The sequence below is a fragment of the Empidonax traillii genome, unplaced genomic scaffold, assembly GCF_003031625.1.
Source record: "Empidonax traillii isolate 1590-97213 ecotype Southwest subspecies unplaced genomic scaffold, ASM303162v1 scaffold99:size1466351, whole genome shotgun sequence".
Taxonomy (NCBI): Eukaryota; Metazoa; Chordata; class Aves; order Passeriformes; family Tyrannidae; genus Empidonax; species Empidonax traillii.
The window spans coordinates 433,396-459,651 of record NW_020955292.1 but is presented as its reverse complement, the minus strand read 5'-3'; the positions used below and the strand labels follow the sequence as shown (position 1 = coordinate 459,651).

General features: G+C 47.2%; 2 protein-coding genes across 11 annotated transcripts in view; one reads left to right on the top strand and one right to left on the bottom strand.

Annotated features, from left to right (window-relative positions):
- CIT (citron rho-interacting serine/threonine kinase) overlaps positions 1 to 11,785 on the top strand; it is a 72,339-nt gene extending 60,554 nt beyond the window's left edge. For 6 of the 8 annotated variants that reach the window (XM_027881924.1, XM_027881920.1, XM_027881918.1 and 3 more), the window contains 11 exons: positions 265 to 345; positions 539 to 674; positions 1,930 to 2,069; positions 2,931 to 3,023; positions 5,148 to 5,256; positions 5,369 to 5,497; positions 6,140 to 6,220; positions 6,831 to 6,909; positions 7,022 to 7,210; positions 7,990 to 8,293; positions 8,752 to 11,785. In XM_027881924.1, coding sequence (XP_027737725.1) covers positions 265 to 345; positions 539 to 674; positions 1,930 to 2,069; positions 2,931 to 3,023; positions 5,148 to 5,256; positions 5,369 to 5,497; positions 6,140 to 6,220; positions 6,831 to 6,909; positions 7,022 to 7,210; positions 7,990 to 8,293; positions 8,752 to 8,775 — 1,365 coding nt within the window. In that variant the 3' untranslated portion in view covers positions 8,776 to 11,785. The remainder of the gene's footprint in view (positions 1 to 264; positions 346 to 538; positions 675 to 1,929; positions 2,070 to 2,930; positions 3,024 to 5,147; positions 5,257 to 5,368; positions 5,498 to 6,139; positions 6,221 to 6,830; positions 6,910 to 7,021; positions 7,211 to 7,989; positions 8,294 to 8,751) is intronic. The other 2 variants (XM_027881921.1, XM_027881919.1) reach the window with 1 other exon arrangement.
- A 1,555-nt stretch (positions 11,786 to 13,340) lies between these two features.
- PRKAB1 (protein kinase AMP-activated non-catalytic subunit beta 1) lies at positions 13,341 to 26,077 on the bottom strand. Of its 3 annotated transcripts, XM_027881929.1 has the most exons (10): positions 24,519 to 26,077; positions 24,358 to 24,428; positions 23,557 to 23,670; positions 20,571 to 20,736; positions 19,544 to 19,710; positions 17,862 to 17,955; positions 16,803 to 16,917; positions 15,492 to 15,625; positions 14,954 to 15,022; positions 13,341 to 14,874 (listed from the first exon to the last, which is right to left on the bottom strand). In XM_027881929.1, the coding sequence occupies exons 3-10, from the start codon at positions 23,598 to 23,600 to the stop codon at positions 14,797 to 14,799; spliced, it is 867 nt and encodes a 288-aa protein (XP_027737730.1). In that variant the 5' UTR covers positions 23,601 to 23,670; positions 24,358 to 24,428; positions 24,519 to 26,077; the 3' UTR covers positions 13,341 to 14,796. The 3 variants fall into 3 exon arrangements, with proteins under 3 accessions (XP_027737730.1, XP_027737731.1, XP_027737732.1); XM_027881930.1 differs by having other exon boundaries at positions 24,358 to 26,077; XM_027881931.1 differs by lacking the exons at positions 23,557 to 23,670; positions 24,358 to 24,428; positions 24,519 to 26,077 and adding an exon at positions 21,623 to 21,640 and having other exon boundaries at positions 20,571 to 20,735.
- Positions 26,078 to 26,256: the final 179 nt, after the last annotated feature.

Here is a 26,256-nt window from a genome sequence, read left to right as displayed (position 1 = left end):
CCGTTGTAAGAGACTGGGGGAAATGGAAAGGATAGGGACAATAATGGGTTCTGTCTGAGCTTAGGATAATTCTGATTGGTTTGCCTTACTGTGGGTCAGGTAGATAAAAGTTTACTAATTCTTTTGTAGGAGGCATCCTTGCAACTTTTAGCTTTCTGAGGAAAAGACAAGCTTTTTGCCTGTCTGAAATGATGACATTGCTAAAATGCTCACAGATAAAGAAATGAACTCAACAAGAAAAAAAAATCTTTTTGTCATTTGCAGAAACTGCTTGGAAACTCCCTGCTGAAGCTGGAGGGTGAAGACCGTTTGGATATAAATTGCACAATGCCCTTCAGTGACCAGGTAAGGATGATGTAAGGATGAAGTAGTGGATCATTAATTCATGGAAATGGCACCCTGATGGCAATAGGTGTAATTCTACACTTGCTGGTGGGTTTGGTTTTTTTTCTCTTCACTGCCCACCAGTGTCATCCAGGTTTGCTCTCGGAGCGTTCCTCGCTCCCCTCACGCGGTGCTGTTTCTCTCCCTGCTGCAGGTGGTGCTGGTGGGAGCAGAGGAAGGGCTCTATGCCCTGAATGTCCTGAAGAATTCCTTAACCCACATCCCGGGAATGGGTGCCGTCTTCCAAATTCACCTCATCAAGGATCTGGAGAAGCTGCTCATGATAGCAGGTACTGGGCTGTGTCCCCACTGGCCCTGCAGGGAGCAGATGGGAATGGCTTTGTGCTGCCAGAGCACTGAGGTGCCAGAGGGCCCTTTGGATTTATCCCAGGCTTTTGTCTGGCTCTTTGTCAGTATTTGCCAGGAGTCACTTCCTGTGGTTAACACAGTCTGCTCTGAAGCTTCTGAATGGATATGTGTGTGAAGGCTCAGTTAAACCTTCCAGAGAAAGTGATTTCTCTGTTTCCAAAGCTGAGGGAGGGAAGAAACAGAAAAAAAAAAAACATTTCCAGGTTAAAGATCAGTCATCATTTTAAGTCTAATTTGAAAAGTGTTGAGCTGATTAGTGAGCATCTCTCCTCCTGATCACTGCATAACCTTTTTAATTAACTGTTTGAGGACCATGATGTGATCACTGTGGCATAGGGCCAGTAACTCTTAACCTCTCTTGCCCTGAATACTAATCCATGTAACAGTGCTGGGACCTCCTGTCATGATTTAAGATTCCCTTCTGAAAGGAACACCAGTTTTAATGTCTCCATCTGTGGTTTTCCAGAGATAATCCTTCCCACACTGATGTAGGCACTGATGTAGGGTATATCTTAAGCTGAAAGCCCAAATTATCAAGTGTCTATATGACATTTGTTGGGAATGAAAAACAAATTTTCTCTCTTGTTCTGTTTGTTCTGCATTTTCCCCCTCGTGAGGATTTAAGCTGTCCATGCTTTACTCGTGTCAGGGTGGTTCAGCACAAGGCAAACCTCACACATAATTGAGGAGAGGGCTGTGTTAGTCTGCTGCTGACCTTCTGAGAATTGTATTTGGGCTATAATGCAATTTATTAGGGCACTTCTTGGAAATCCCTTGCCAGTTCTGTTGGCACAGAGAGATTAAAACATCTTGTACTTAAAACATCTTGTACTTTAAGAAGTTCTGAAGGGTAAAATAAAACTTCTTGGCTAATTCTGAATAGTGGCCTAATGAGGCCACAGTCGCTGTGATCTGCTAGACCTCAGCAACACTAATAACTCACGGAGGGAATGGTTGTTCTCCCAGTGGATTTACTGCCTGTTGTGGGGTTGAGTCTCTGTAAGTTTTCTGCCTCACTTTGAATAGGAATAATATGGACTGAATTCTACATGGTACCTTGTGACTGTTTCCACAGTAACAGCCTGTAACGAGGAGCTGCTGCTTAGGTAACAGGACAGGCTTTTGTAGAGAAGAGGGAGCCCTCCCTTGATGAAATGCAACCATTTTTGTTTCCAGGAGAAGAAAGGGCCCTGTGTCTTGTTGATGTAAAGAAAGTGAAGCAATCTCTAGCCCAGTCTCACCTCCCAGCCCAACCCGATGTCTCACCAAACATCTTTGAGGCTGTCAAAGGATGTCACCTTTTTGCTGCTGGCAAGGTAGGAAACAGCTCCCTCGTGCCTCCAGACCTCCCCTTGGACTGCTCTGAGTTTAATACTAATAAAATCAGCATCTTTATTCCGCTGGCCACACATCCAGGGTCTATATCCTTGTTTAAAATACTTTTCTTCAAATAAGAAGAGTGTATGGGCTGAAGAGAGGCTGAGCTGGAGATGGAATGGGGAATCTGCTACTGGTATGGATAACTTTAGCCAGGGTGCCATGGTGGGGTAGCCTAAACTGCTAGAGAGGAGAAATCCAGCAGAGCACAGGACAGCTGCCTCCTCACCATTGATGAGGATTTTGAGATTTATAATTAGTGAATTCTATCCTCTGTTTGTTCTTTAATGCCATATTCCCAGGCCAGCAAATTTCCTTAGGTGTTTGCATCACTTTAATTCTTGACATTTACATAAATTACTGGTTTTGGTAATGAGACATTTAACCATAACAAAAATACTCATTAAAAAGTACTTCTATGGACTACTTTGGTAACAAACTGAACACCATTCATTTCAAGGTGATGTTTAAGATAACAATGTCAGGGATTGAAATGTAGACCTAACCTATTTGAATTTGTTAATCCCTTTGCTGCGGAAAACCTTCTATTTTTTTATTAACTTCTTCCAAGTATAGAGGAGATCATAGAAGCCATTTAAATTCACGTTCTTTTTTGAGAATGTGAAGAGGCTTTTCATTATTCCAGGAATTCACAATAATTACCCTTTTAAAAAATGTACTGGCTTATCTCTGCAAAACTCTTTTTGTGGCGAGAGGTAACTTGGATCTGTTTCACTTGCTGAGCAATAGAATTTACTCTGTATTACCATCCTGAACTGTGCTTGTTATCTCCCTTACAGGTTGAGAACACTCTTTGTATCTGTGCAGCCATGCCCAATAAAGTGGTGGTTCTGAGATACAACGAGAGCTTGAGCAAGTTCTGTATCAGAAAGGTGAGCTTAGTAACTCCCTACAGTAGCTGAGGTAATCCACACAGTGCACTAAACCTTTGTTTAAAACAAACACCTAAAACCTTTTTGCATGCATGAGAACATTTGTTTGCCAGCTAAAATGATAACAAATTGCGCTGTGCACTGACTCAAAGTGGAGTAGGCAGCAATTGCCTTTAATAAGAGTTGGCATATTTGGAGAGATGCAGAACAGAACTGCAACTTTTTGAGATAAGGGATTCAGCTGTAATTGTACCCTCACTTATTTAGTCCCAAAAAAGGCTTTCTAATTATCCAGGTGTCCCAATTATCCTCACCTCTGTTGTCTTTGGAGAAATCCATAACAAATTACTTCACTCTTCTTTGCGACTATGGAAGCAACGGGTATCTGAATTTGTCCTACTGCACAAGTGAAAATGGAAGGGTATATTGGTGTTAGTCCATCTCAGGATAGGCAGCTCTTTCCCCTCCTTGTCCTGGTACATGTGTACTCCCTCCTGGCAGCAAACAAGGCTGTAAGGTGAGGGTCTCTCGTGGCTGTGTGTGCCCTCCTCTGTACAAAACCCCTTCCACCTGCAGCCCTGGCCCTGTGTGGAGTCTGCCCAGGTCCTGCTGCTCTCTGACCCACTGCCCCTCTCAAACACAAGTCCAGTGAAACATCAGGAATACATTTTATGTGCTCGTACGGAACCAGGAGAAAAAACCCCGAAACAATAGGGGTCTGCCCTCAGAACAAAGAGTTTAAACAGCCTTAAAACAGGCTGGCACCCAGAAACTCATGTTTTCTCCAATTCACAAACTGAGGGATGTTCCAGGCCAACTACACATCCCTGTGAGGTTCTGCAGGTGGCTTTGAAGGCACTGGTTGAATTTAGAGCCTGATTGAGGCTGTTATTCCCACCCAGTGCTACCTGGGCACTGCTGGAGGGAAGCAGTGGGCACAGTCACGCAGATCTGCCCTCCTCAGGGGGAAAGACATGTCTTGGCACAAACAATGCAAACCTGGAACATCTACAGGCATTGTGGCTGGTACCAACTCCTGCTCACAGTGGAGCAGCAGCCAGCAGGAAACACTGAGGATGTGCAGCCCTGTCCTTTGGCAAGGCAACATGCAAAGGTGTGTTTTAGAAGGCAAGTTTTCCTTATCTCCACTAATCCAGACAACTGAATTTAGATCCCAGCAAGATGGCAGCAAGCCCAGAATATGCTCTTCTTTTCTGCCAACCTAATTTCCAGATAAGCTGGGAATTATGCAAGGAATGTTATCCTCAGAAGATCTGGGCATCTGTGTGTTGTGTCAGGCTAACCTGCAGAGCTGTCCTAGCTGTGCAATCACAAGGCACGTCTTGGACAACATCTCTGTGTGATATTGTACAAAGAAGGAAGGAAGGAACATTGTGTTTGTTTGTCTTCCTTAAGGAGCCATCAAGCTGATCTGTGGGGTGTTAACAGCCAGGATGCTTTAGGGAGCTGATTCTTGCTCTTGGGAGGATCATGGACATGCCTGCTGACAAGAGTTCTGCTCCATGGGTTATAAAGACCTGGGGACTTGACTGGGGTCAATCCTTCTGCGGTTGTCTGGGCAATTTTGTCTGCCTTTCCAGCAGCTGCCCTGATTCCTGGTGACTTCCAGGCTAGGAAGTGATTGTTCTAGCACAGCTGTGCTGGAGCTGGGGCAGTTCTGACAGAAACTTCCCAGTGACAAGTCTGTCTTTCAGCCCCACCTGCTCAGTCCTGGTCTTAGGTCACCTCCAAGCCCTGTCCAGGCGGGCAGTCCTTGCCATGGCTGTCACCTCTATAAGCAGGGAGCTGCTCCAGAAAACTGAGCTGCAGAGCAGACAAGTGTCTTCCAGAGCAGCATATTCTTCCAAAAGGAAGAGGATCATATCAGGGTTAGCACCTGGAGCTGAGCTGATATGCAAGTCTATATTCAAGCGAGTATCACTTCCAACAAAACAAATCTTTCTTTTAACAAGAGGGGATTTTTTCCATATGCTTTTGAGACTTTGACATTGACACCTCTCCCTTTATAAAGATCTGTGTGGCAGTTTACAATCTTCCAGGCTAAGCATTATCTGTAAACTGCTACAGGGAACTCATATCTGTCCTTACTGTCCTCTTCTCCAGGAGATTGAAACCTCGGAGCCTTGCAGCTGCATCCATTTGACCACTTACAGCATCATCATTGGAACCAACAAGTTCTATGAAATTGAGATGAAGCAGTACACGCTGGAGGGTAGGAGATCATTCCCGAGGAACGCTCCAAGTGGCTCCACAGATTCTTTTGGTGGGGCTGCTCTAAAAAACGTCGGTGCCAATCAAGATGTTTTTCTCCATTCTCTTTGCAGAGTTTCTGGATAAAAATGACCACACTTTGGCCTCTGCTGTGTTTGCTGCTTCCACCAACAGTTTCCCAGTCAGTATCATCCAGGTGAACCCAGCGGGGCAGAGGGAGGAGTATCTGCTGTGTTTCCATGGTAAGTGGTGGGTGGCTGTGCAGGTGTTGCACTACACCTGTTCCCTGGCACGTGAGCTGCAGAAGTGCTGCTGAATTTTGGGCAACCTCTTTCTGGCTTAAAAGTTCTCCCTGCTGTGGATCAGTTGCTGCACGTAGACTGTGCCTGAAGGACTGCAGTCGGTGGTGTTAAGTGCAAACAAGTGTTTGATTATCCTGATAAATGTTCAGGGGTTCTCAGACCTGAGCTTTGTCTGGTTTCTGTGCAGACAGATGAGACTTTTTGACCTTCTTGTGAGGAAATAAGAGAGTGTGTTATTTTTTTTGTATAGCTGCTTTTGTTGCCCTCTTGGATCATGTCATGGCAATGCACAGAAAGGCTTCAAAAGCAGTAATTCTGGGTGACTAATGGTAGGAGTCTGCAAATTGAATAATAACCTCACCTTAATGAGTACAGAGAGCCCCAGAACTGCAGCACCTTTTGGCCTAACAGTATTCCTACATCTCACCAATTCCATGTCAATTGGAGTAATTCACGGCACTCCACGATGTGCAAGATAATCCCTGCCCCTTGGCCCTGATAAAAAGCCTGGGGCAACTGCCTTTGTCCCTTCAAAAGTAAGGCAATAATGACACATGCTCATGACATGACTTTCCTTGGCAGAATTTGGTGTCTTTGTGGATTCCTATGGAAGACGCAGCAGGACAGATGACCTGAAGTGGAACCGCTTGCCCTTGGCTTTTGGTAGGTGTTGGGGGGCAGTCACTCGGACTGTGGAATTATTGAAACCGGGAAGCATCCCCATGGGATGGGAACTCTGCACTCAGCACTTCTGTTTCCTTCTCGCTTTCCCAATTCTCCCAGAAACTGTGGAGATTTCCCCACGACTGAAGCTCATCCGGATGGCAAAACCTTCTGAAGTATGAGCAGTTTAAGGAAAACTAAACCAAAGTTACATTTCCCTAATGTTCCTATTCTGACACTGACAGAACTGGCTAGTGGAATTTCTAATGCTGCTTGCAAGTTTCTGAAACAGTCAAGAATATATGATGGCAGTGTGGTTCCCTCAGGCTTTTCGTGCTGCCTAATGGGATTTTGTTCAGTTAATAGTCTGGTTTTAATGTCTTTTTCATGATATTTTGGTTAGTAAAGTCCTTGAGACACAGTTTCAAAGCAACAATTCTTTGAGCTTGCATCTCCCCCCTTAGTGACAGTTTCTGTCTTAGTACAGAAAATGTATTCCCCAGTTTTCCCAGAGGGCTGTCAGGCTCTCTTGTACTCGCTGATGTGGTTTAGAAGTTTTTAATAGAGAATTTATTTTGTGTTTTTTCCCGTCTTCGTGCTGCTCCTTCAGCCTACAGGGAGCCCTATCTGTTCGTGACCCACTTCAATTCCCTTGAAGTGATCGAGATTCAGGCACGAGCTGCTCTAGGGTAAGTTGTTCTCTTTCCACCCCTTTGAACAGCCTGTGGTGCAGAATACATGGACTTGCCAGGAAGAGGCAACCATTGCCATTGTAAAGACTTTTCCTGCGATTTTCTCCAGGACTCCGGCACGAGCCCACCTGGAGATCCCAAACCCGCGGTACCTCGGGCCTGCCATCTCCTCGGGAGCCATCTACCTGGCCTCCTCCTACCAGGACAAGTTAAGGGTGATCTGCTGTAAGGGCAATCTAGTGAAGGAGACCAACAACGAGCAGCAGCAGCACCACAGAGGCTCCTCTGCCACGCGCAGGTACGGTGATGTCAGGGTGTCCCGGTGAGCCCATCAGGGGTGGGATCCCCTTGTTCTGTCCTTGGAGATGGAGGCTGGTGATAGCCTGTTACTGTAATGCTGCAATAGAGTCACTGAGGTTTGAAAACCCAGAAGGGAAAAAACTTCATCTCTCTAGGAAGATGGGGATAATCTCCACAAATGCTTTGTGATCTTCTGCTGGTTTGCTTTGATGTTGTGATCAAGCTCTGACTTTGAAGCTTGGTGACCTCAGATGCTGCTGAAATGACACTAGACATGGGATGGCTGTAACAAGCTCTAAAGCAAGAGTCCCTTCCTGTCAAATAATGAGTCTGCCTTAGGGAGACAGCGTTGGGATGTGATACAGCAGAACAGTGATACCTCACACAGGTGAATAAACACTGGGGCTGGTAGTACCCCTGTGCACAGGAGATGGAGAAATCAAGGCTTGTAGCTCATTCCAAGCTGGCCTGAGTGCAAAAATGCATATATCAAATTTTAATGTATTTTTATATGAGAAGTGTATGAAAAGGTGTCGTTTTCTGGCCTGTTCCATACACAGAACTTACATCAGCAGTTCCTTAAGGTACTTGACCAGTGCGGGTCACTGATGGATTCTCAGCTGCCAAAGTATCTCTGTGCTGAGGGCTGATGCTGAGGCTTTTCACCTGAGCACTGCTGGGCGTGTTATGGGGGAAAGTTACGTTTTTGCCAAAAGAAAACATAACCAGAGGTTTTTGTCACTCAGCTGTTCCCCTGCCTTGTTTTTTGAATGACAGCAGCCCCAACAAGAGAGGCCCCCCCACCTACAACGAGCACATCACCAAGCGCGTGGCCTCCAGCCCGGGCCCCCCGGAAGGTCCCGGCCACCCTCGGGAGCCAAGCACACCCCACCGGTACCGCGAGGGCAGGACGGAGCTGCGCAGGGACAAATCCCCGGGGAGACCCCTGGAGAGGGAGAAATCCCCCGGCCGGCTCCTGAGCACCCGCAGGGAGCGCTCCCCGGGCCGGCTGTTCGAGGACAGCAGCCGAGGCAGGATGCCTGGGAGTGGTGCCAGAACCCCTCTGGCTCAAGTCAATAAGGTAAGTCAAGAGCCTGGAGAACTTCTGTGTTCTCAGGACAAGGCTTGTACCAGCAGGAGGGCTGGTGGGACTGGGAAGTACAAGAGCAAATCAAATCTCACCCCTCTGCTCCTCAGATTCTGTTAGAACAGAGCCCACGTGGTGTCACTCACTGGCGCTGTGACCATCTTCCCTGGGCCAGTTCTGTGACTGCAAATGCTGCTTGACTTTAGAACAGGTGCATTTACCCACAGATATCAAGTGATAGAGGATTTGAAGGGGGTTCATATCTGGGCCTGCTGTGCTCAGAGTGGTGCTGCCAGTGCCTGCCTGTCAGTGTTAATGGATGAGGCCCCCTGGCAGGAGGCAGGACTGTGTCCTGGCTCCATGGGAGCAGCAGGTGATGTTCTGCTGCTGGCACCTCGTGCCTGGGAGAGAAACATCTGTGACTTGTAACTGTGGTTTTATTTCCCTGCCAGGTCTGGGACCAGTCTTCAGTGTAAGTCTCAGCTAGACAAAGTTACTCATCTTGACCTGCAGGAAAAAAAAAGGAAATATACTGAGTATATGCACTCCATCTGTCTGCTGCCCAGTTCCCAAACAGCATTCCTGGGCCAAAGCTCGCTCCGCAGCGGGAGCCGTGGCGCTTCTGAAGATCCTTCGCAGCTCAGTTGATTTCTCTGCACTTTCCTGCACTCCTGTTTTTGCACTTTGTACTACTGTTACTCTTTCAAGCAGTTCATGAACTTTTTGTATCCACTTTAGTCCCTAGTAGATCATCAAGGAAATGGGACCAGTGTCCCGCCCCAGGTGGTTACTGTGGTTAGCACCCCTCACCAGAGAGTTGGGCACAGTTCTGAGACGTGCTGGGAGCCCCCGATGGCCTGGAAACAGAAGGGCCGAGGTGAGTGAGTCTTTCAATGGGAGCTGTGGTTGGATGTTCTCCACAGAACACGAGAAAATTTACTTCTGATTAGTCTGTTCACCTGCCACTTCTGAAAGTTATTTTGTTCTCACTAAAATTGCTCTAGAGCAGCTCTGATGGGGAGGGAAGATCCCTGCTTTAACCGACCCCCTGCCCGGCCCTGAGACAAAGTGCATTACCTATAAGCTACTGGGTTGTAAGACTTTATCCAGGTCTTCTGCATGACAGTTCACTGCATGCTGCTGCACCATCACTGGCTGCTCTCTCCTTTTAGGTTGCTTTGCTGAGTAGTGTATTGTACCTCACTTGTAAATTAACCGAAACCTTTAGATTACGCTGCAAAATAACCGGTACTCTGGAAATTTGGCAACGAAGAGTTAACAAGCCTTATTCTATGACAAGAGTTACAGTCACACCTGTGTTCTCCTCTCAGCACTGGACACGGGCCCTTCAGCAATGAGTCCTGCCGGCCTCAGCTCCCAGAGGGAGCAGCCCGGGCTGGCTCCTCCCGTGAGCTGTAGCTTGTCCTACAATAAGATGTGGTGTGGTGGCACAGGACACTCACAGGGAGCAGCTCTGGCAGGTGCTGACGCACCTTCGCTGCCGCCTGTCTGACCTCGAGCCTTTTATTGCTTCCTGTTCTCTTTTGCTGTGAACATAAAGCAGAGAGCAAATGATTTTCAAAGCAGGTTTTTGACCATTCACCCTGCAATAGCAACATCCTAAGTGAACAACCATGTTCTTTACAACTGGAAAGAGCAAAACTGCATCCAGTCGGCCCTTGGCACCACACTTAAAACTTCTGCTAGTCCCTTGCAAGCCTGTGCTAACCTGTTCTAGAAACCCATCAAAATTCCAATGCCTTGTCAGTGTCCTTTGGCGAGTTTCATGGATATTGTATTCCGTTCTCTTGTCTGTTGGGTTATTTTCAATCAGATGATTCGGCAGGAAACTTGCTGAAAGTTTTTGTCTCCTGGTCTGAATATTTTGAAAGGTCACAGAGATCAGTCTTTAAATCTTTGCATCTCATGGAAGATCTTCAAGACCTCAGAAATGGGCTTGTTGAGTCCTGAAAGTGTATATCGTGTCTTGTTCGTGAAATGCTTCCTGCTATAGAAATAGCTCAAAGGACTGTACATATTTACAAGAATCTTTATATTCGTAACAAAAGGGAATTGAATTGGTTTCTACTTTTTTATTGTAAACTGTGTGTTTTTCAACACTAGCTTTTTGTTTTACTGGTGGTTGTGGACAGCCATCTTCAGACACTGGAGGGGCCTCAGCTCAGTCCTCCTCGCTCCCATGAAGAAATATTGTAACATTAACTTGCAATCGAAGCTTGTTAGCATAAATGAGGTTTTAGGTCTCTAAAATTACAGGATTTTTCTTCATTACCTTTTTATTATTGACAAGGGAGGGAACCAGAGGGACAGTTCAAAGCTCCACCTGGAAAGTATTGAACTTTGTTGTTGAACAATAACCAAATAAAACAAATAACTATCTTGACTGGCATGGTGAAATGACGGCTTCCTTCTCCCTGGAGTCCCCCTGCCCGTCCTGCCCCCTCCCAGCACCTGGGCTGGAGAATCCACCGGTGTCACAGCTGACCTGAGACCTACCCCTGGCAATATTTAGCATTTAATACTCATCCTTCCCTCAACAAGTAGTTGTAAGTGGCTTCACCAACCCCAAGCACGTTCCCATGAACTAAAACATGAACTTTACTAGAGCAGCAGTCAGCTGCCAACACCTACAGCTAAATCCTGCCCTCAGGTGCTTCACCAGTGAGAGGGGTAGAGGTAAAACACGTGTGAGTATCTGGGAAAACAGTCTTGCCCTGGTAAATGACCCCATGCATCTTGAGCTGGAAAAAAACATCTCAATTAACAATAGTGTGATCTGATATCAGGTTTGGGATTTATCCCAGCACCGTCCTGGTAGCAAAGTGGACAGAGACAGTTCCTCATCCCACTGCTGTAACATGCTGGTGCTTTAAGGCCTAATACTGCAACTTTAAAAAAAAAAAGACCATTCACAAATCCAGTCAGATTGAGTACAACCTGCAGAGTTACTGTACAGCTCAACTTACACCTGCTGGGAAAACTTGCTAGATCAGACTTAAATGTAAATACATCTATTTTTAACTGAACCAGTTTTTACAGGGTCTGAAGTATTCTTTCACAGGAAGAGGTTTTTAATATTCACACTGCTGCCTACAGTAACTTAATTTGTCCTCCTACTGTTCAGTGTTTTTGGTTCTGTGCACATACCCACCCCCTCAGCCCTGATAAAGGGCTTGTTGGAGGCTGTGGGGGTGGGTTACTGATGGCTCCTCTTACGTTTTGGTCTACATGACATTCTCCATGAGAAATGCTCTCCATAAACCCCGAGCTGCTTGATTTATCTATTGTGCCTACTATGATGTATATGATGAAATGCTGACTTGTTCAATGTTCCTTTATTTCTTTTACTGTGCACAAAGAATACTTATTTAAAGCTCATTGTTGCAGTCCTATGGTGCATGATCCGAATTGTAACAAAACTAAACTAATCCAGAAACTGGTGGAGTAAAAAAAACAATTATTATTTATTGAGCCTTTTGATTCCCAAAACCCCTGCACAAATCCATGTCAGCTTGACCCCCCCCTCAGGCTGTGCTGACATTCAGGGGGTCGGGGAGGGCAGGGAGCTCCTGTTATTCCTGTCCTGGTTTACTCCAGAGTCCCCAAAAGTGACTGTAACAAAAGTCTCTGCATCTACCTTAAAAAATATGCTCTCCTAGCAACAGCCAAGAATAAACATAACAGCACAGACTGTGAGCTGTGGGTGGGGAATGTAAGTGAGCTAATAAATCCAACTCTTGATCCAGCTTTTGCCTTTGGAGGGAATTGATTCATCCCATTGCAATAAGGGAACACAGAGTGATTAATCTAATTCATTCACCCATCAAGCAGAAAACAACCTAGCAAAAACCAATAAGAAGACCCTAAAACCCACCCCCCCTCAGCAAAAACCAAAAATAAAATCAGCTTTTACCTCTTCCTTCTTTTGCTCTCCTGCAGATGCTCCTGGTGGAGAGAAAGGGGATCAGGGGGGCTGAGGGGAGGCTGTAGCTTACCTGAGGAAGGGTTTGGCTCCTGGGAATGTCAGCTGAGGCCACGGGTACCAGGGAACATCTCACCTCCATCACCTGCTGCCCCTGGCTGGAGAACCCCTGGGGGCCTGCGGGCAGCTGGGCTCACTCATTGCAGGGACAGGGAAAGGTGGAAGTGCTGATGGATCATCACTCCTGTGAGGCAGCTGCTGGTCACACAGCCTGGGCCCCCCACCCTGGGCTCTGAGCTCCCCACACAGCTTTTTTGGGGCTGCAAAAGCTGATGGTGGCTGCAGCCTCTGTACCCAGTGCTCTGCCAGCTGAGACAGGGCAAGAGGCTGCAAAGCAAAAATTAAAATTAAAAAAAAAAAAGCAACAAGCTTTCTACAGAATAATTGGTTCCATGCTGTGCTTCCACCACACCAGCACTGATAAGAGCCTGGAGTGAGTCATGCATATATGGAATTGGAAAAAATCCACAAAGCTTAGCCAGAACTAATGAGCCTGAATCCCTGAACACTTCAGTCGTGCATGCTTTCACCTGCCTTTCTGTTCTCCACCGCTCCACGTTTCAGCTCCTTTAGTCTCTGATATGTGAAAAATTTCTTTCACAACTAGAAAGAACAAAAAAAAAAAAGAAAAAACAACCCAAACTTATTAAGCTACTGCTAAGCTTTTCTTCTAGCAAAAAAAAATTAGTTCAGGGTCACTCAAACAAGAAATTTGTGCTATCATTTCCCTGCAGGCACTGAAAGCATTTAAGAGGCCTCCCTGCAGGACTTCTCTCTGCCAATACACTCTCACAGCCACTTTCTGTGAACACAGCTGAAAAAGTTCCCCTGCATCACATATAAACACCAACACCTCTGTCTTCTTCACTAAGTGCAAGTGGAGAAAGTGTTTCAAGCTGCATCTCTGCATGAAAAGCCTGCACAACCCACTGAGGTATAAAACTGCAACCAGGCAATCACAGGTTATAAAAAAATAACCACTCATGGAAGGCAAGGTTACCAAAGATGGGAAGGGGAATAACAAAGCAAGGCACTCGCTTCTCTTGAAAATGTTTTATTTGTTTCTAAAGAGGCTGAAAACAAAAGCAATTCTGTAGTTCAGAATACCAAATCCTATCCATAGCACAGAATGAAGAGAAGAGTTTTCAGAGAAAACCATTGCACTGGACCCAGGTCTAACTCTGCTACAGGAGATATTGCAACAAGGCTGGTGAACAGACCCCAGGATGGCAATCCAGCCTCGTGCTGTGGCTGGCTCCACTCTGCTGCAGCTCTGGCCCCTCAGACTCCTCACAGATTTGTGCAGGGGGCTCTCCCCCCACAGTGGGATGGGGCTGGTTATCGTTGGCACAGTCACGGTGCCCCAGGCACCAACACCAGCCAAGGGAAGGGCCCAGCAGGGCCCACCCCGGGCAGGCCTGGAGCACACTGGCAGCAGGTTTGCATTACTGTTGCATTTGTTTTGGGATAAAACAGGCTGTGTGGGCAGCCTGGCATTATTATGAACACTCAGAAAACAGAAACAATAAAAAAATTGCCCAGCTCCAGCCCTGGCACAGAGGGCTGCGGTGCTGCTGCAGCCAACACGCTGCAACTGCAGACACTGAGGGGCAAGTTTGGCCACTGGGACACAGGACACTTACAGTCACCTTCAGGCTCTTACTGAGGAACTAATTCCTAAACTGAATCCATCCATTTCCTTACAGCCACCTACCCCAGCTTAAGGAAGTCCTCATCAGTGACAGCAAGAGAAACCGGTTTCAAAAAGCAGATTACTGCCAAGACACACTGACGATTTACAGAAAAATCCAGCCATTAAAAACAATTGTCTTTACCAGAAATTCCACAGGGGAAAAGTATTTCAGTTCTCCTGAAGAGAAAAACTACAGAGCTATTCACAGTAGAAACCGTGCACCCCAGTCTACCGTAAAAACGTAACGAGCTTGTAGGTGATTATGTTGCTGATTTTGCCCAGAAAAGGCTGCTACAAAACCAGATCATCAATATTCACACTTACTTCAGCCATGCAAGTTTGGAACTTGCTACTGAAATGATTGTGTCTGATGAGTTACGGAAGCAGTAATAAGCTTGCTTTTGCTGAGTGTTATGCTCAAATCAGATTCCACAAGAATCCTGAACTTTCTAGACTTTGGGCTGACAGACTCAGAGTCTGCCTCGCTGCTAAAGCTCTTTGATCTGTTGCTGCCCTCACTTTTTTCAGCCTAATTAAACTGGTGGTTTTTTAACTGAGCTGACAACGGGCACTGACACCTTTGCCACCTGTCTAGTTGCCATGAAGCTGCCATTTCCAAGAACTTCCAAGGTGGTACTAGGAAAATAAGGCAAATACAGGAGAACCTGGAAGTCTCAGAAACAATATGAAATCAGAGTTCATTTGCTACAGCACAGAGCAGAAGTATGTTTGGTTAAGTGAAGCATTTTTTTTCTGAGACTGCACTGGCCCAGAACGATTGGTCACAAACAACTACGATGCTCATATTGGCTTGTACAGCAAAGTAGTCACGTATTTCTTCTTGTAACGATGTGTAGCACTGAGCACCATCACTCCATCCTAGGGGATGGAAAACAGGTGAGCATGTGACATGGATAACCGAATCTGCCCACGTGGGGAACGTGCCCGGGCCTCTCACCTTGATGGAAAGCGCGTAGAGGTGGTTCAACATGACGTGGTTGGGTTCAGGGAGCAGAGCGGGATCGCACTGGGAAGAAGAGAAAGGGAGACAGTGTGAAAATAACAGAACTCCCAGTTCACTCACCACAGCTGAAGGGTGACAAACACTGTCTGTAACCAGCCATACTCCCAGTATATCCCTGCTGCTTACCCTGAGTCCCCCCACAGACACAGTCACTGCTTCAGAACAACCCAAGAACCCTCTGTGTCCTCCCCATGACCATGAAACAAACAGCAACTACCTCCTGTGTGCTTCTGGCATCTTAACAGTCCAGAAGATTAAGGTTTGGGGAGAAAAACAGCATTTTGAAGAGAGTCAAGTAGAAAAATAAATTTTCTTCAGATGAATCCATCTAGACATACATAATGAGAAACTTACCAATGTGGCAACTATCCTAAGGTTTTTCCTAAGCTGTCTCCTGTCTGTCCCCAGACTTTTTCCCCATCTGTTTCCACCCTCAAGGCCATTATTCAGGAAAACAAACTGAAGTACTCACGGAAATGCCTGTGTCCTTGTTCAGGATGACCTGCAACAGGTGTGGGGGGAGAATGGGTGGTGATTTAAAGCGCTCCTCTGCCTTGCAAACATAGGGCTCCTGGTGATAAGGTCCTGGGGGTGAACTTGACAGCTCTGCCAGAGAGATGGTAAATATTTAATCTTAAATAGTCTGTAAGAATATCTGTTCTGTATAGGTACATGTGGCCAAGAGAAATCAATGGCACCTAAGTACAACAACTGCAGCTGCTGGTGCCGTGCCAGAGGATCAGTCACTGCCCAAGAGATTTAAGATGCCCAAAGTCTGACCTGAAACGAGCTGTGAGGATTTGGGCAGCAGAGTTCTGAGGGCCTGACTGCACTCCAGAACTCCTCTGTCATCCCTGCCCAGCACTTCTGCAGCAAACACTCCACAGTGCACAGGCTGCTCTACGGTACCTCCGAGGGAAGCACAAAAACGTGATGTACCTGTGAAAGGAAACTGCTCCTCCTGCACAGAGACAGGGTGTGGAAAGAGCCCTGCAGAGTCTAAATCAGTCTAAGGAAATGCTGTTACAGCACGTGGGGGGAAGGCACCTACAGAATCTCCTCCTGGCTTTGTCTCACAAATAACACTTTCTCCAAAAAGCCTTTGTCCAGGGCAAAAACCAACCACACACCAGCCACTCCTGCCTCGGGCTCAAAGGAGAATGTAAGTCATGGTCTCCATCCCTGCAGAGCTCTGTAACAAACAGGTGACAAGGCTGAGCTCAGACATGGCTCAAACTGAATTCTGCCTCTCCTCTGTTACACTGCAATATGAAACTTAGGACAAAAAAAATGCTTGTATTATTCTAAGAAACAGATAACTTTTATTACACTGTGAGAATATGATACCTTCCCGAGCCTGTCTTAGCACTGCTAAAGGCACCAAATTTCTCCCTCTTAATGTGCAACTTCTGACCCCCTCAGCCACTTCCTTAGCAGAGAAAGATGGAATTAGGCTGTCAGCATGGGTTTAATGTGGTAAAGCAGAGACTGATTCACCAGTGAGTGCCCTAAAAGCAGCCACTGCACATTGCAGGGACAAAGAAACAGTTATTAAGCACCCATGACCCCCTCTTTATCAGATCTACAGTGACCTGTGTTGCTCTGTCAGAGGCTCCCTCTGTACATTCCACATTCTTTGTGATTTGTGATTCCTGCTCACATCCACGGGGCCTGACACAAGTGCAGATTAATCTGTACTGGAGCTTTAACTCCAGATAAAAAGGAAAATGAAATTTTTAACAGCTCTAAAAAGTGTGATATAAAATTACCAGTAAGCTCATACCAGACATGTCTGAACATTTCTGGGAGTCCACCATCAAAGCATCAAATACTTCAAAGTCAGTTTTCTTCACCTGGATGATGTTGTTGACAGTACCCAGCTGGCTGGTTACTACTGGCTGGGAAGAAATAAGGTACAAAAATTAGAATTAAAAAAAGCTTGTGGGACTATTGGATTGTCAAAACTACACAATCAGCGTTACGAAGGATGAGGTTTATTGCTTTAAAAATGTGATGGAACCAGATATGAAAAGAGCTCAATTTCAGGATTAAGGACTGGGAGGGAAAAATGCCAGCTGAACCTGCCAGGTCCACAGTCAATGCTACAGGCAGGGAGAGGGTCAGGTCTGGGCTGAAGTCACCAGTGACAGCAGGAGCTGAGCTTCACTTCCAGCTCTCCAGGGCTCATGGAGCCAGGTTGAGACCTGCCAGGCCTGGGGTAGGACACAGGATGGCTGGTGCTGCTGGTCTGCTGCAAAGCTAAGGCTGGAGTCCAAGGCAGGGCGGTCAAAGAGCTGAGTGCACCGCGAGGTAAATTCTGTGAGGTTTGCCAAGACAGCAAAAAGGAACCAGCAGGTGTGAATGCAGAGCTCTGAAGCAGGTGGGGACTGCTGGCTGGGCTAGGGTCCCAGCTCATTTTATAGCACAGGAGGAAGAACAGGCCTGGTAAATTCTGGCACAATTTCTGGACTACAAGAGCAGCAACAGCAACATCCTGGCACAGAGAGCCAGTGCAGCACAGCGAGACCTGGGCTGTCAGCAATCCTACAGTGCTCTAAAAGGCAGTTTGGCACCAGGCAAGAAAAGCTTGGCATCACTTATAGACCAGTGGCCAAGAGATCCTGTCCCTCTTTTGTTCCATCTCCTGCCTTCTGAGGTTCAGTCTGATGCTACCACCAGTCCAGCTGGGATCAGAAACCTCTCTCTCACCAGCTTGAACAGCCAGTTTCTGCTGTTAACTGATGCCTCCTCTCTGAAAGAAGCAGCTCTTGGGAGAGAAACCAGCCAGTTTCTCATCCTCAGGTGCATCAACCAATAACCAGTGACTCAAAGCAAACATTACCTCTGCAGGATCATGTGTCCACTGCCCATCCACAAAGAACTTGTACTGGTGCTCTCCTTCTGGCAGGTCCAGGATGGCCACAAAGTTATTGTGACTGGAATTTAAGACAAACAATCAGCCCTGAAAGGTTCTGAAAAGTACAGAGTCTATAAACTGTGACACACACCATGACACAGAGCAAAACCCTAAAATGGCAGTTTAAGAGAATCTCTGCTGCAATCTAAAGGTAAAGAATCAAATTATCATTAATGATAATTTCCTCAGTGACAGTAAGTTCCCCCACACTCCTGACATCAGGTAACTGGCACTGGGCTTTTGTAAAGTCACCCTCACATCTTCACGTTACTTGTTAGTACACGAGACCTCATTTTATCTGTGAGACTCCTGCTGATGGAACAAGATCAGCTTTCTCCTATTTCCTTCCCTTTCAGTATTTGCCATCATAAATTGCATTTCCCAAATGGCTATGAAATACATGAACAATGACTGCATAAAAGCAGCAACTTGATACTTCTGAGTTACTCTGGGGCTGAAGAGCTGCTGCTTGGCAATTTACTCCTGTGCTGTGAACTCCCTGATGCTCAACTGCCACTTCCCCTCTGCTCAGGAATGGAGTGCAAGCATCCCACCACAGAGATGGATGTGGGAATAACAGCTTGGAATAACAAGCTCTTCTAGTGAAGTGTACTGGGTTCAGTAATGTGATTTTATCCAGCCTCTAAAGAGGTACAAACACCTCCTTTCCCAGAATACATAATATGACAACAGAAACAGACAAACCTGTTGTGGTTTCTTTTTTTCTTTTTTCTTTTTGTAAAGAGACATTTTAATCCTTCTTCCATATTCATTTCACCATTTCCTGTCTCCCAGGCTTTCCACTCAAGAGTGTGACAGCAATACTGATGTTCCACTGGCCTTTCTTCCAGCTCCTCTCTCAATAATTTATTTCACATGCACAGAACAATCCTCCCATGCTGTTATATCAGGCCACAGTGCTCCTCCCTCAACTTTCCTAAGAAATGAAGACCCTTCTGCATCAATGACAGTGCAGGCAGCCACTCACTGAGATAAGACACACCAGGACCTGGCAGATCAGTCTTTCATGGATATGTCAGTGTTGACAGACAAAAGGGCTCAGATCAACAGTGAAAACTCAGATTCTCTGCCACATATTAAGTTTTAAATTTTTGAAAAACAAAACAACCTTGGTGTAAATGAAATACTTATTCAGGTACTAAATAAGCAGAGCTCCAGAGCTGTCTGGCAGGAAGAAGCAGTTGGGACCTTACTATGGATTTATTCTCTCATTTGTGCAGTGTCCCAGGCTCAGAGTTTCCTGGACCTTTGGAGATGGGAAAAGGCCACTGATATGGCCAGGACACACAGGTGTCATCAGAGACACTGTGCTTAGAGCCGGCTCTCCCTTCCCCACCCCATGCACAGACTGCACAACAGGGACTGGTCTGGGTCATTCCTGCGTGGTGCCCAGTGAACAAATCACTCCTTTAAAACTGACACACAGCTCAACTTCCTCCTGTGCCATCCGAGAATCAAAAAGGCAGGTTCTTATCACAGCTTCAGGAGCAGTAAATCCAAGCACAATCCTTGTATCCACTGACCATCTCTCACAGCACTGAGCTCTCCCAGTCCCTGGGGAGCACCACTGCAGCACAGTTTGTTACCTCCTTGTCAGAGGAATTTTACTCCAGTTGTTGAAGGATCCTGACAGATAAACTTCTTTCCCTCCTCCAGTCCAGCGAAACACCGTGGGCCGAGCCTGAGTGGGGGTTTTATCGTTCACCTCCAGGTCCTGCTGCCAAGCCAGGAATTCTTCTTTCTCCAATGGAGCCTGAAAACACAACATCTGAATCAGAAGGAACTCTTTCCTGGAACACTTAGACAACCTGTTGTACTGAAGGCTTTTTTTGCCCTCAGGCATAATTCTCTAAGGTGAAAGTTCTCCTAAGAGTGGTTTTTGTCAGATGGAGAATATAAACTGTACTTCTAGATAGAGCTGACAAGTTGATTTGGACAAATTCTGCAAAGATGCTAAAGCCTCCCAAATTTGCAGAAAGAGTGGAGGGCAAAATAATGCCACTCCCTCCAGCCCCAGTTAGGTTAAAAAGAAATTACTTGAGATCATCAAAGCTTTCAAAATACACAGACATAAGATGAGGAAGAAAAATAAGGAGAAATACTTATGAAGCATTTAGATTGTACAAATATTAGGCACAGAATTAAGAGCTGGCAAGAATACCATGAGCTGCCTGTAGACAACAGTTCTGCCCAACAGCCAAAATCTAAGTGTAATTTTCTGTTAGATGTTCTTAGGAAACACGATATGCAGCGAGACAACCATTTCTAACAACCCGTCTAACACTGAGAAAAAAAATAACAGATCTTTTGATATGGAAAAGAATAGACAGGTAAAATGTCACTGGTAACTGCAAAGGCATTAAGGATTCAAAGGAAGCTGAGGCATGATCCTTCGAGCTTTGAGCCAGCTATATTTCAGTTTTTCTACACTCAGTTCTTGCAGGAAACCATTACGCTCATTATCAGTGCCCTCTCTCTCCTTGGCATGGGAAGCAAGGGGGACGGTCCGTTTGGTGTAAACTCAGCGACAGAATCGCTGCAGATTGGTAACAAACAGCCCCACAACTGACAGCAGCGCCAAGCCAGTAACGCTGAGAGACAAGAACAAACCACCTTCATTTCCTCCGAGTGGAACAAGTCTGCATCCTCAGGGCTGTCCATGAGGATCTTTGGCCGCTCCCCCTCCTTGGCTCCTCCCGCGCCGTCCCCTCGGGTTCCCTTGTGTCCATGACGCTCCAGCCCCGCCCGCTCGCTGCTTGTGTTCCCCATGTCGAGGGACCTAAAAGAGCAGGAAAAGCCAGGTTAACACACAGGTTACTGTCGAAGCCAGAACACCAGCAGGCAAGAGAGCAAACTCATCAGTGGGCCTGGGCTGCGCTTCTGAGCTGAAGAGCCTCAGAAACTTGATTAACCCGAAGAGGTGTCACTGTAAAATGATCCCACGCTCAGGACAAAGACACTAAGTGGCAATTTTAACTACTCTCCATAATGTGCTACAGTTCAATACAAGAGCACCTTTGTCAGTCTCGCTCTAGAAAGCGGCCAAGCTGATCTCTGTCAGCAGCACAAAAGTGTTGCGTCTTCCCAAGCCAAGGGCTTGTTTTCTGCCTTCTGCACACCCTGCACACAACACTCCACCACACCAGCTGGAACATCAGTACAACTTTCTGTCAGAACACCTCAAAACCAGCCAAACAAAACCGTGACTTGGCCACAATAACGTTATCTCGGGTGTCGCCCGCCGAGGGTGCCGAGAGCAGCCGGGAGGGGCTCTAAACACAGAATACACTGAGTTGGAAGGGACCCACGAGGCCCATCGAGTCAAACCCCTGGGCCTGCACAGGGCACCCCAAAATCCCACGATGCTCCAAGAGCGTTGGAACATGAGCTCCTTGAGCTCTGGCAGCCTCGGGGCCGTGACTACCGCCCTGGGGAGGGAACAGCCGCTCCCTCCGCTCCCCGCTTCTCCCCGGTACAGGCAGAACGCGCCCGATTCCCAGCTCCCGCGGGCGCCCAGCCCCGCCGGGGGAGGCACAGCCCGGCCAGGCGGTCCCGGGGCAGGGTCAGCACAGCCCGGTCCGGCGGCCCCGGGGCAGGGTCAGCACAGCCCGGACCGGGACCCCCCGCTCCCCTCCCGGCCCCGCGGGCCCCGCACCCACCGCCTGTCGCTCCCGCCGCCGCCGCCGCGGCTTTTCCGCTTCCGCCCGGCCCGGCCCGGCCCGCGGCCGCCGCCGGGAACCGAGCCCGGCGCGGGGGTTCCGGCGCTGCTCCGCCCCCGGCTCCATTCCCGGCTCCGTTCCCGGCTCCCTGCCGGTGCCAGGGGACGGCTGCTCTCTCCAAGGAGAGTTGTGAATCCTCGGGGGAATTGTCTGTCCCCTCGCCGCCCTGGGTGGGCTCTGAGCCCCGCGGTCAGGGCGCGCTGGGACCGTCAGCCTGCGAGGAAGCGCTGGTGGAGTCTGAGCTCTTAACTGATGAATGTTTATCGTATGAAATAACGCTTCTGTATTTCTTTAGGAATTCCCAAACACACTATTTCGTTTTTACCCTTTGCTCTGCATCAGCTGTCGCTGTCTTTCTTCTACTTTTCTAACACAGAATCAACTGAGATCATCAAGTCCAACCTGTGACCCCACACCACCTTGCCACCCAGACCACGGCACTGATGCCACATCCAGGCTCTTCTCAAACACTTCCAGGGACGGTGACTCCCCCACCTCCCTGGGCAGCCCACAAACCTGAGCAGTGCACATGCCCTGCATCGCAGCTACTGAAGCTGATTTTTCTTAATAACCGGGAGAAGCAACCTGCAAACAGGCAGAAGGATTCCCACCAGTCGAAGTGTGTCCCAGTGGAACGGTGTTACACTGGGGGAAGAATGCTGCCGGCACAGACGGGTTTGCTGTGCCCCCCGGCGGGCCCAGGGCTGGCTCCCATCGGGTGTTTGGAGGAACAGCTGCTCCTCGTCTGTCTTTGGTGTGTCCAACACCCCGGCACGGGATAACCTGCCAGAGGGGTGCGAGGGCAACTTCCCCAGCCTCTGTGGAACAGCTCCCTGCTATAAAATGCAGCTGCTGTTGTTTGGGTATTTCACACAGCTCAGTGCTCCTAAATTCCTGGTCTCCAAACTCAATCGTTGTGTTCTCCCCAAGTTCTTTTTTTGGCCAGTACCAGCACACACACCTCTTGTGTGCTGGCTGTGTCTGCAGTGCAGGGCTCCATCCCTTGCCCCTTGGGATGATCTGCACAACAGCCAGGTTAGACCCGTTGCAGGCAACAGTACCTTTGCCTGGGGCCCACCCTTACTTCTTTGCAATAGTTATTTATACTTCTAAGAACCACAGAGAGGTAATAAACTGCAGGGTAAGGACTGCTAATAGCTCATGAGGCTGTGGGAACCAGTCTGTGGTAGGTTACAAGCATTATTCAGTTTTAAGTCTGGTATTAAAATGTGCTGGTTCCTCCCCACATGGTGATGGATCTGTGGTGTGCTAAGAGCCAAAACCTTTGGGAGTCTCCTATGTCCATGGCCTGTCCTGTCCACAGGTATCTCAGCCTTTTAATGCCTCCTCCTTCGCCCTTTTCCTCATGACTGCTTCCTTTTCAACCCCAATTCTTGTCTTCCCTCGCTGTGACTGGTGGGTGTAGCACAGTCCTGCAGCAATCAGCACATAACTCATTTTGTGAGGTGCTGGTGCCCGTGAATATTGAGGGTGGGATGAAATTACACCACGAAAACTAATTCATCCCCTGCCTCTTCACGGGCACGTCTGAGGCACAGTCCTCACAGTCACTGGGGTGCTGTTTTCTCCCATCAGCTTGAGTGGGAGCCCAATTCCCTCACAGCTGTTAATGCAGGAGATGTGGGAAGCAGGAGATTAGCTAAAGACATGCCACAAGGGCCTGGCAGAGCTCATCCACCCACGGATTTTTGGGAACCCTGGAGTTTTGCTCCTCTCTTTAACAGCATCTGTGACTTTTTGCCTCTGTCCACGCTTTCCAGCCTGAAGGCCTTAAAAACTCCCCCTCTTCTACAGGACCAGCCTCCATGTTCCAAAGGAAGACTACAAAATATCTTTTCTACCTCTACCCCTTGACATACCTGCTTAACCTTCCTTCTCTCACTTCTGGATGAGGATGAAACATGGGAAGCTGGGTCACATTTTTCCATCAGGACTTCCATATGTGTCACAGATGAGGCTCCTGGTTAACTTCCCTAGTGAGAATGTCAGAGTGTCACTTGCCATTGAAATAATTTATCACGACAACTCTCTAGTTTTCTGAAATGCCAGATCTCTCAGATGGGAGGCACAGCAACAGGCTACTCAGGCTTAGCCCTCACTAAGCACTCCCAACATGGTGGGGGGTGTAAAAAGATCGGGGGAAAATGTAACTGAGTAATTCTGAAAAAGAAATTCCCTTAAAAAAGTATACTCATAGTCCACGTATGGACTGTTCACAGCCCATAAATCAAGATAAAAGTAATTGATTAAATGCTTTATCTGGTGTCATGACTATGCTACACCACCTCCTAGAGCCATGAGGGGTTTTAAAAGCAGATGCTTGTAAAACACCTGCAGAATATGAAGAGCCACGTGGTCTCTGTTGGTTACCACGACAGCAGCTCAAGCAAAGCTCAGCTCCTTTTTTCCTCACTCACACCTACCTTCTTTACTGAATGCAAACTAGACCTGGCCTGACTATTAAATCTTACACAGAGCATTTTCAGAAATCAATTTTAAGGCAGTTTGATTCTCGGCTCATAAGAGGAGGAGACTCAGCAGACCTGGTCAAGGTTCTAATAATCATTACGGAGCATTCTGGGTGCTGTTCGGGCTGAGGGGTCAAGGGAAGTGACACCGTTACTACTGAGTCATTCTACCCCCTTGGAGATATCACTTACCATCTTTCTTCATCAGCTGACTCATTTTAAAAGAGAGCAAGGACCAAACAGGATCTGAGGTCAAGAGAGATCTCCATCAGGGGAATTCATATCTTGTGTTAGATGGGGTGAAGAACGGCCTTACAGACCCTTCAGGCACAAAAGAGAGGGATGGCACTCACCAATCACTGTGCTTTAGGCCAGAATCTCTCTTTTTCACTGTTGGGATTATCTCTTGCAGTTGATTAAATCAAAAAGCAGTTAAGCCCCCATTCAAAACTGCTTGAAATGGGAAGAAAGGGCTGCCACGGCTTGCTGTGACCACACAGCCTGCTCTGGTGTGCATCCCTTAATTCCAGTGGAGTTTCCCCTTCTCTTACCTCAGAGTAGGTATCAAAAAGAGATGCAGTGCCCTAAAACCTCGTACCATGCAGTTTAAAGTCTTGAAGAATCAGTTGATACCTGGCAAAGTTCTTTTTCCTTGACATGATCCAAGCTTATTTAGCCAGAGGGAAGTCACTGCAAGTGAAGTGAAAGCTGACTCAGCCCTACAGTGAGATATGACAAACCCAGAGGAGCCATCCTCAGACATGAGCTGGTGGATCAAATTCAGGCACGCCATAAATCACATTTTAAAGGACACATGAGCTAGTGCTTCTTGTAGTTTCTGTGCTGTGGTGAGCGAGCTAGGTGGGAGCAGCAGCATAACTTACCCTGGACTTCAAGACTGGATAAATTCAACTGCAGAAACCTTCTGGTTAAATTCCTTATTGTGATCTTCCATTTTACCTTGGGGTCCCAGGTTTGTTCCTCCATTTTTACACTGGCCAAGTGATGTTTCCAAGCCCCCTCCTCCTTCTAGGTCACTTCTGAATTTAGCCCACTTTGCCAGGCTGCCAGGGAGTGCTGCAGAGGAAGTCAGGCAGCCTCCTTAAAGGCTCCCTCCCATTTCAGGGACACTGCACACACTTGGCTGAGCGTGCAGAACACGCTGTTGTGCCTGGGAGATGGAAAATTGGGAGCGCACCCAGAAATCCTTCTCAATCCACTGCATCCCTTCCCTGCTCCAACACTGCACACCTTCCCAGACCTGATAGCTGAAAATGAGGTTGGAGATGGGAGGATTACAAGAGGGAACCAACATTCAGGTAGTGTTTCAGGCTGAAGGGCTGAAGGCAGCCAGAAGCCTGTGCCTGCTGGGGGCTCTGACTCTGCCTGGAGATGTTTCCTCCAGTGTCAGGGCAGGTCCCACATCTACTCAAGGATGCCGTGGGGAATCTAGTCCTTTAAATGCCTCATCTAGTGCATGTGCACACACAATCATACAAAGTAAAAACTAACTGGGTAGATGACTCTTGCCTCTCCCCTACTGAGACAAATCAGTAGCAAAATCCATCTTAAATAACTGGCAGACCAAGGTAGGCTCTGGGTAGGGAAATGAGCCTAGAAGAGATGCTCACACTGTTCCAGCAGACGCATCTGGACTGATGCTGAGAGTGATGGGCACTGGGGCAGCAATCAGACACAACCTATCTCCAGGCTGAAAGGCAGAACACGGGTCACACTCAGAGCCCATATCCAAAGATACAGGCACAAAACAACAACTTCTGGAGCCTCACTGCTTATGGATCCTGGTTGCAACCACACAAGTTGAAGAGCCAGTGCTGATCTTCAAGTCACAACCTGTAAACTCCTGGGTGTGCCTGCAGGGAGGCACACTAAGAATTTAATTTCATATTGTCCCCTTGATTTTAATTTTTTTTTTTTTTTTTTTTTTTTTTTTTTTTTTTTTTTTTTTTTTTTTTTTTTTTTTTTTTTTTTTTTTTTTTTTTTTTTTTTTTTTTTTTTTTTTTTTTTTTTTTTTTTTTTTTTTTGCTGTGCAATCTGATGAAACTCACACCACATGTTGTTGAAGTGTCT

What these genes read in the sequence shown, in the direction of transcription:
- PRKAB1 (XM_027881930.1), bottom strand. Translation starts at nt 23,600, where the DNA reads ATGTTTCATCCTCATCCAGAAGTGAGAGAAGGAAGGTTAAGCAG. An exon ending in ACAAGGACACAGGCATTTCC is followed by an intron (nt 15,023 to 15,491) that starts GTGAGTACTTCA and finishes TCTTCTTCCCAG; the next exon opens with TGCGATCCCGCTCTGCTCCC. An exon ending in TCTACGCGCTTTCCATCAAG is followed by an intron (nt 14,875 to 14,953) that starts GTGAGAGGCCCG and finishes TCCATCCCCTAG; the next exon opens with GATGGAGTGATGGTGCTCAG.